The following is a 9,992-nucleotide window of genomic DNA, read 5'->3' as shown; positions in this document are numbered from 1 at the left end:
AAATTAAATTAATTGCGCTGGAAACAGAGAGTGACAAAAGTGGTAAAATCATGTATATTTTTTTAAATGTAGAGTGAAAAAGAAAATTCATTATCTAATACCATGATGATCTTCACAGTCTCAAACATAATAATACATGTACCAGCTATAACCATACGTTCCGTCTATCATTGGAAATGCCTCAATAATGTTCATATATCAAAAAAAAAAAAAAAAGAGAACAAAATCGAATCTGATGGGTGGACTTTGATCCTGGTTTATTTGCTCTCTATTCTCATTCATCAGTTCGCCTCGATGAGAGCCGCGCTATCTGTCGCCATGGGCCCCTGACAACAATACCTCATGCCAGTCATGCTACCGGTTCGGTTTGCATGGTGAGGACACGCTGCCAATTCTGCAGTACAGGCTGATAACACACGAAATAAACGTGTGTATATGAGCTCATCGATACCTGCCTCCATGTGTCGTGCACAGTGCTGAACGCCCATGCATCCGAAGCAATTATTTCAGGACAGGATATGCCATGGCAACTGTAGTGCTTAGTAGACGTCTATCTTATTTCTCTGTTTTATATCTAGCAGGTTGGTCTGTTCCTGTTTCGCTTTAGGGGGCCAGAAAATGTGAACGCAAACAGAAACAGCCCATATACATACATCTCAGTTTGCAAATGATGATTGCGCTCTCGTGGATCTGCATTCGAACAGGAGAATAAGAAAAGCCAATACCGTGAGTATAAGAGCTATCTACCTTAATACATTTACCTTCTGATGTCCTCATATAAAACAGGATTGAGATGACTGTGACTTTACGTATTATAACATCATCTGTCTGTGTAACATGCATGCATCTATATCAAAATAATATGTTATAGGCCTACTACGTTAAATTTCCACCTCCCTGGTTAAATACTTAAAAGCTGTTGCGTATAACGTGCGATATCTCTTATGAATGCATATCTAGAATAACACATTATAACGTTCACGCAACAGAACCATTGTAACTTAATCACTTCTAGGCAATGGGTGCACCTCCTTTTTCAAGAAGGCGGTATCTTGTAGATTTAGACCCTTAGGCCTTTAATGTTATACCAACCAACAATAATTAGCACTGAGTCACAGACCAACAGTGCATCTGATGGGCATTTGATGAAGCATTTTGGTGGATATTTTTCTGACAAACTGATACAAGCTACTGAAATCCTTGCATCTGATTGCCTGAGAGCAAATTTGCTTCATGAAATGCCCCCCGATGTTATTTGAGAAAAGTAGTAATCACATTACACCCTTAGAAGTTTGAGCACATAGTGCAATAATGTTATTGTATTTCAACGATATACATGAAGTGTAGACACTAAAGCAATATAATATGCATGAATTAAAGTAATGCCAACGCTATCACATATTTGTTTCTCACACTTTCACTAAGCACAACCTACACGAATCCTTCTATTTATTCTTCATATCCTTCTCATTTGTGTCCCGAATTCAGCAGTCATGTTGATTGCGTCACTTTGAATGTAGAGCGCACTGATGCCCCCCCCCCCCTTTACGGCCATGATACATTATTGCGCTGTTATTGTAAGAAGTAAAACAACTATAGTTGTCATGGTCATTACTATGATTATCATCGACATCACTTCCTCATTATCATCGCTACTGTCATAATACAAATTTTGTTTTGATCACTGCACATTGACCAACTTACTAGATGGAGTCGGGTTTTTTTTTTCACTACTATCATCATTATCATTTTTCATTATCTATCATTATTAGTATTAGCAATACAATCATCACGACGGTGTACTATGTATCAAGCAATGAGCAAATTAAATGTTATGTCAACATGTAGGTCGACAGGATGAAAAAAGAATTATTGTAATGTAGTATTTGTGGCAGTATATAGGCCTAGGAAGAAAAATGCATTGATCGCTGATCACAATCATACATTGACGAGGTCTCAAGGCGGCGTGAAAAGAAAAACCCTTGTCGGAGAAAACTTGTCAGCTTTTCCGTTTTTATTTCGGAGGAAAATCGTGGAAAGGATGTTGGTAAAGGAAATGCCACAGTGGCTCCTAAAGGAAGGTTTCAAGGACAAGTTATCTTTCTTCAATTTTGATTTGACAAAGACGTCCTGCGTATTCAAAAAGAATCAGGAAGAAGCGCTCATTCACGGTGGATACAAGGAAACACCGCTGCGAGTACACATGACGAACAGGAAATATCAAACGTTTTGTCCGGGTTTCCTGCTATGGACCTCATTGATACAACTAATAGTCAATTTTGTCTAAAACCTCTCTCAATAATTTGCTCACCGTCTCAAGCAGATCTAAGCTCTTTGTGACATCATTACTCAAATAGCTTCAACTAGTGTCCATCTTTTGGAACAGGTCGTCGACCTGATCAAAGTGAAATGTAGACATCGAATGGTGAACTTGTGAATGCTACGGTAGCCACAATATTCAAAAGAGCCTTATCAAATTGACGGGCACTTTAAAGCCACTTACAAATTTTCCCAGTTTCCATTTTGTGTGCGTACGGTTCCCAGCTTTCGCTGCAAGAAAGTCAACATATTTGATATTTCTGAATACACGCAACAAAACTAACACTCCCAACAGCAGTCTTGACAATGCTTTATTAGCACTAACTATAGAGGGAAAGGTCGTAGATAGTCGGTGGCTACGGGCTGTCGCTTCTCCCATGCCATGGTAACGCGTAAATATTGAGCGTGGTGAATGTGGAATACGTCATGTCATGCAGTGGACGCTGCCGCCATTAGCTCGATATCATAGTGATGGGCGCAACCAAAAAATTGGGGCGGATAATGATTGTTAATCAATGTGTTCTCTTGAAATCTATATGGAAAAGGACACAAAATTACTACATGCTACTTTAGCGATTTATACGGGTGAGATATAGGCTGGGAAAATGCGTGTATATAATCATTAGTATAATCATGTCTAGTAATATGCATTATTGTTTCAAGAATGATTAATGACTGAAATTTTGAGTTGTGTCTGCAGTTTCTAGCTGTGCCATATGCATTTTGATATTTGGAGTTGATATATAATATATTTGTGATCATATACATATTAGTGATTCAAATGTTATGAATTTGATTGTTATTGTTACCATCATTGTCATTACAATCAGGGACATAACCATATTTACTAATATATGTCCATCAAAGATGTTAAAGCACAATGTCATGAAGAGTTGTACACTATATCGCATGCATGCATAATCATATCAATTATCCATGTCTTTACATCGTGCTCTGCCTCGTGGTTATACCCGTAGAGGCCGCCTACTTCCTGTTCAGAAAAGGCAACAACAGGATTCAGGAAACTACTCCTTATAAAAAAATGGGGCAAGGCTGGCGGATAGACTTAACGCTCATCATGCACTGATGCCAAGCACACACGCAGTGCCGATTCATCGAAGAACGGTTAAACAGTATAGGACTGTCCGCTGCCAAATTTGTGACAAAGGTTACTAAAACAAACAGCCCGTTTTATCTCTTCATACGTAATTGTCTTTCCACCGTATGAGGTAATCGCAATATTGATATACATGGTCGTGTGTCCATACGGGAATAGATCACCCGGTGCCGGTTTTGTATCTGACATTGAACTTTTCCCCGCCGTTTTACGCACGATTGAGCTCTGACAGTGAGAGGAATGTGGTTTCAAACAAGACTGACCAGTTTCATTTTCTGCCAGATCTGTCTGATATTTCAGGGTGCACTAGCACTAGCGTTTTTAGAATAACACTTCCATAGAATCGTTTCCCTTCTACATAATTTTGAATACAACCATACCTCCGTGGCAGGAAGTTCCTTATTACACTACGATAATAGACACAGGTCAGTGGCAGATGATGAACCGCGCAAAGTCATAATAAACTGTATTACATGTATATAGAATTTTGCTGTGGATATTGAAACATGTCTATCTTGCTTTACCGAGCAGACGATTAGGAAAACATGGCGACCGACTTTAAGGCGCTCAAGAAGGAGTTCATAGAGACCCCGGAGGACCTGCAAAAACATCTACCTAAAGTGTTGGAGTGCATCAAAGCTGACCCGGGAGGCAAGGACAGCTTCGAAGATGTGTGCCTGTGGGAAGTGGAACGCAAGCTGTTCTCGAAGGTGAAAGAAGCGTAAGTCTGGGGCTTTATATCTTTTTTTTTCCCCTTCCCTGAGAGAGCAATGTGACAGAGTCGAAATGATCCGAAGTCTTAAACGTGTCATGTTCCTCTTTATAAGTTTGAATCCAGTCTGATAGGTACATCCCTCGACTAGGATATGTTGAATGATATTTTGAAAGGTTGAATCACTTTAACAGCATATTTGTTGGTGTGTTAGTATAACTGAACAATGTTATCTTTCTGGGATAGGGTTGTAGTGTAATAATCGATTTAAAATACATAATTTTCATGGTATTATGTCTTATTTCTATTTTCATAAGTTGACGAGAAAGTGATTACATGATAACATTGATGCCGTTCACACAAATATACAGACACACACACACACACACACACACATACCAGAATGATAGATTTTTGAAACTAAAGTTTGGCATTGTGATGCGCAAACCTTTAAATTCGCGAGTGAGCAACAACAACAACAACAACAAAAACATTTATTATCGCAATCCGCATTGCGATACAGAAATCGATCCCTCTTGTTGACTCGTGTGTGAATACGGCCATGATCACGTAAGCTAATTTGTCTGCGATCGGCATCAATATTCTGTGAAAACATGTGACCTTTTAACTTTTAATGAAAAAACAACAATCATTCATTATTAAAATCAAATGAATATGGTATGGATTTGCATTATGGGAAAAGAAAATAAGGAATCTCACAAATCCCATGTTACTAGTGACTATGGGGCATTTGGGTCATAAGATTAGTGCGAAAGAGGGCCTTTCTCTAACAATGAGATTACTTGTTGAAATAAACCCTCGTGAAAATCCATGACATACTTAAGACTTCAGATATCTGATGATTAACATTTACATCAGGAAGCATAGAGTCTTTTAGGGTTTTATTTAATAGCCTACATTTAAGCTCTCATTGTAACCTACAGGAGAGAATTGTAACAAATCACAATGTCTAGAGGTCGTTGTCCAAGTCAAGCGATTTGGTTATAAATAACGGTCTCTTCCACCTGCATAATCGTTTCTTAACTACAAATGTTATTCTTATCACTGCTGCATAGACATGCATACTGTATATTACATCATTAATTTTCTTTCATATCATTGTTTATGGAAGTCAAAAGACTGTGTTAAATTTATTTTATATATTTCCCACATGTTCATGATTATGTACTTATATATATCGTGGTTTATGCAAGTCAAACGACTCTGAGTTGAATTTACTTTGTATATTTCCTGCATCTTCATGATTATGTAACTTACGTACATTGATTTGCAGAAAATAAAGTATCTACCAAACAAACGTTACGATCTACAATGAAATATATGTCCGTATTATTCACATAATTATGTATATGTAATGATAACTCTTGTTCATATTTTCAGGACTTTTGATTTTGTCATACTGATTTTTTTTTTTTTTTGTACAAGTGGGGAAATAAAACTTACTGGATCGAACTAAACGAAACATCATCAAAGTACGATCCTTGAAATTATTATGATTAAAAATGACTAACCCTTAATGTTGGAGCTTTTGATATCCCGTTTCGAGGGGTTTATTTTTTCGGACCCTTTTTTTTTTGTTTTATTTTGTTTTGTTTTGTTTTTTATCGTGTCATTTTTCCCTGCATCATTATGATCATGTGACCAAACCCGGACTCAAAACAGGAAGTGCGACATATTGCGGGCACCTTGACGGTAGTGAGCTTCCCGTCTCATTTATTTTACTCTGACATTGTCTTATAATTGCAAGTCACCAACTATCATCTTATTTCCATGATCAGTTTACCAAGAAAGCCAGTATTGTTCGCACTAATGGCCGCTACCCATTGACAACCTAGTATTTCCTGTAGGCAGGTCTCGTAATCTGTTGACCCAGAATGAAGCTGAGAATTTTCTTTTCCCTTGCAGGAAAAACAAGCATGAGGCTCTGATGGTAGAAATATGCATCGAAAGCATGAAGAAAAAGACGAAATCCTACTACAAATTGGTGGAAGACATCCTCAGAGAAAAGTTCTACGTCAAATGGAAGGTACTTTATGTAGTCAATATTGCTCAATACATTACTCTAGAAAGTGTCTCTCAAATATAGGCTCTTATATACCGCACACCAGCCAATTGCAAATTGCACAACGACGCCACACATTATATACATTTACTTATAAATCAATGGGTAAATGCGACTTAACATTTCAACAATTATCGACAAGCATCTCCTTCCCTGTGAGCTATAATTCCGAAGTGCACATGGCCTGGAAGATTGGGGCATCTCGGTGTGGTTGATACGGCCCTGTATTCTATAAGGTAAATGATTAACGGTCTAAGGAAATGTTTGAACGCCGCCAGGGGCGTTCATCCTCGATTGAGCCAGGGAGGTGGGACCCACCTCCCTGGTTGAGCTGTTCTTTCTAAATCCAAATATAGAAATGGTACCTATCACTGTTCTAATTGCAATGACGTAATGACCCTTTTCAATATCTATAGTCTAACTTGGTAATTTTTAGGAATACAACACTATTATCACTCCATAGTTATGATTATAGTTAAGTGCATCATATATTCCTGCCATCCCACACCTGTGACACCCCTACGTCTTTCAGCTCTCTTCTCTCACAAAACCTTCAACTTCACTGTCTTTATTGATTTTATTAATAAGGGTCACGAAGATGCGATAAAGAAGATGATTGAAATCCTAAAGGAGCCGATCGAATGGATCCCTAAGAACGACGGGGAGTGGGAAGAAAGGAAAAAGCACCTGTCGTGGTCCGACTTCGGGGGCGCCCTGCAGAGTGCAGTGGATTACTCAGTACGAGCATGCAGGTAATTATACACAGTAACAAAGACGCCATTTGTTATAATGGGAGGAGGGTAGCACTACTGGAAATAGTAGGCTTGGATAAGGGTGACATTACTTTTCATAAATCAAACAAAGCAATGTGGCTAATGATTTCATGTGTCTCATCGTCTTGATTTATGATATCCATGAGTTTTCAGAATCGTAAGTTATGGTTACATTATAAGTTTTGACTTGTATAGAAGGGAGATTAAAAAAAAAAAGAAACCTCCCCGAAGAAACCTCCGAAACCTCCTCTAACATAGCATTTTAAACTTTGGGGCTAAAGCAGTGTGTGGCTATCTCTTCCCCACTACGAATTCCTCATTTGCAAATTTAAAATCGCAAATCGTACAACAGTCAGGTAAAACTAGACAACCCTTGAGCAACATTTCATGGTGCTAAAGCTTCCAAAGACTGGAGTTTCAAGTTGTCAAACTCTCTGCGAAATGTGTGATTTAAGAGACCAGTCGACGCACAGGCTGATTTAATCGGACGTGGCAACCAAGACTGGTATAGTTCGTTGTAGGTAAATTCTACCCTTACGGATCAGTGAAGTATAAGGGTGAGAATCAACTTCTGAACTTGCTACTCTTGCAGTGAAGATGTTGGTGAAGCTCGATATTCTGCTGGTGAATTAGTTGTATCGGTTGTGATGCTGGAATAATTTTCACTATGCCAAAATGATGGCCGCACGTGCTTTTTTTTTTTTTTTTCTTTGGGGGGGGGGGGGGGGGTTCTGTTACTTGTTATTGTTTAATTGTTTTGTTTGCGTGTTCTTTTTTGTTTCGCTTTTTTTATATCCAGCCGAGACAAGATTGTGAAGAAAGTCAATGCCGCATACGCTGAACTCGTGACGTCATGTTTAAAGAGCGCCTCGCCAATGCACGTCATAGTTGCACTGACGGTAATCGAGGCCAGCGACATGAGTTGGGAGGTAAGCACGCATCGCATTTAAATCTTGCATTATACTACTATACTTGCAAAATTCAGTTATTGATAAAAAACCCACATCAACTTAACATTGTATATTAGCGTGATTTCTATGAACGCTTATTGATATCATTCACTTCATATCCTTCTCTCTATAGGGATGCGAGAAGCTCGTACCAAACATCCTGGATGCATACGACCAGTGGATGAGACGAGATGACGTGGATTTCGGGGAGAATCGCGACCATCAACGCCTTGCTGACTACGCCACCAACCACAACCTTTTAGGTGTTGCTGGGTAGGGAGAGCTTAGTGCAAGACAGAGATGTTTAGAATGATGTTGATATTTTAATTGATATTCTTCTTTATTCCCTCACTTGTCATCTTCTTTTCATTTTGTGTATTACTATCACATTTCTGATGAAATCATCGTTACGTTATCATGATAACTTCTACTCTTGTTATACTCATTACTACCATTGTGGGAGGGTTGATTGTAGTGCAAGCTGTGTTGTAACGGAAGTACTGATATTGATGTGGTTTTCCACAGTGTCAGAATCAACTCTTTTTGAAGGTTTGAAACTTTGGATTTTTCATGTAGGCCTACATGGAAACTTGGCATCGTTCTATACTATTTCATTTGTAGTCTAGTTATCATTTTTATCACTATCATTATTATCATCTTGTGACGACTTAACTTGAGCTCCTTGGCTTATAGCTATTTATCAAACTATTCCAACGTTTCAGAAAACACACCGATTGTTAACACGACTGCTTGACCAGGTGGCAATCAGTCCACAACCATATCTCTATTTGCGTATGTTACCTTCTGTCGATATTGACAGAAATTACATACATATCAGAAATAGAATAATGATTTTCGACGGCTTTGTTGTTCAGTGTATCTGTGTGGTGTCTCTATCACGCAAAATACATAATTAGGTGATCCGAGAATCCTCTCGGATCACCTTCTGTATCTGTACTGATTAGGTGATCCGAGTATCCTCTCGGATCACCTTCTGTATCTGTACTGATTCTTTGTTTTCCTTCTTCTTCTTCTTCTTTATTTCTGGACAAAATTTGTGTATCGGTTAGCTCAGAAAGTCCTCTTCCTATCAATGCCAAAATTATACCATATATGTATCATGTCCCAAAGACGACGGGTCAAGTAAAATCGTAGTGATCAGTCGACCGTGACGTCACTATGACGTCATTATATGAAAACACATTTTCAATCATATCTCATTAATGGAATGGAATATTTCAATGAAATTTACGTCACATATATTTCAAGTCAAGCGCATTCTACTCATATTCTCAAAATTCATATTTATCTCAAAACGCGCGCGTACGCGCGCGTTGAAATATTTGTATGCTCAAATCCAGCTCAATTTTTTTTTGCACACGTTTCAGACCATTTGGAGCATTTTTTGAAAAATTGAAAAAATTGGACGGACGCGTACGCGCGCGCACATATACGCACGCACAGCTAATATGAAATAGAAATTTTCAATTTTTTCACACGGATCGGATGTCCGAAATTTCAAGGAATATTTCTACCAAGTTTCAAGTCGATCCGACTCAATATGACGTCATACGGGCCCGTCAAATTCAAAATTCCGCGCGTGCGTCAATGGGGATACACAGTGCAACTATGCCAAAAAACCGCCAATTTTAAATCGGATTTTACTCGTCAGGATGGACGGTGACCCCCCATTTTCTTTACATATTCTGAAAGGTGATGAGTTGTACATGTCATTTCATGGGCTGGCTATGCGGATAAAATGATTAAAATATATCAAATTTCTTAATAAAGTAAAAAAAGTAAATTTTCAAAATGACGTCATCAAATTTCAAGTTTACTCGAGCGTATCTCACTAATCCTTTGCCAATTTTCACCCAAATTTCAATATATTGTAGCTTATGAAATGTTCTTTCATAAATGTAATTAAACAATTTTGATTTGATGACGACATCACCTCAAAAAAATGGATTGAAGGTAACCTTGTCAAATTTGACCAGTTTACGTGTAATCTCTATGGGGGTGCAATTTTTATGGAAAT

The 9,992-nt window shown here is 38.3% G+C and overlaps 1 protein-coding gene across 1 annotated transcript; it reads left to right on the top strand.

The window, feature by feature from the left end:
- Nucleotides 1–494: 494 nt before the first annotated feature.
- On the top strand, nucleotides 495–8,231 carry LOC139722163 (uncharacterized). Its single transcript, XM_071633477.1, has 6 exons — nucleotides 495–726; nucleotides 3,968–4,157; nucleotides 6,075–6,195; nucleotides 6,820–6,983; nucleotides 7,804–7,933; nucleotides 8,088–8,231. Exons 2-6 carry the CDS (start codon nucleotides 3,982–3,984, stop codon nucleotides 8,229–8,231), a joined length of 735 nt encoding a protein of 244 aa, XP_071489578.1. The 5' UTR covers nucleotides 495–726; nucleotides 3,968–3,981.
- The last annotated feature ends 1,761 nt before the right edge of the window (nucleotides 8,232–9,992 follow it).

This window comes from Diadema antillarum, unplaced genomic scaffold (genome assembly GCF_040938485.1).
Source record: "Diadema antillarum isolate AM-2024a unplaced genomic scaffold, OU_Dant_1.0 scf00000159, whole genome shotgun sequence".
In the NCBI taxonomy this organism is placed as follows: domain Eukaryota; kingdom Metazoa; phylum Echinodermata; class Echinoidea; order Diadematoida; family Diadematidae; genus Diadema; species Diadema antillarum.
The sequence above is the reverse complement of the archived record's forward strand: the minus strand, read 5'-3'. Positions and strand labels throughout refer to the sequence as shown.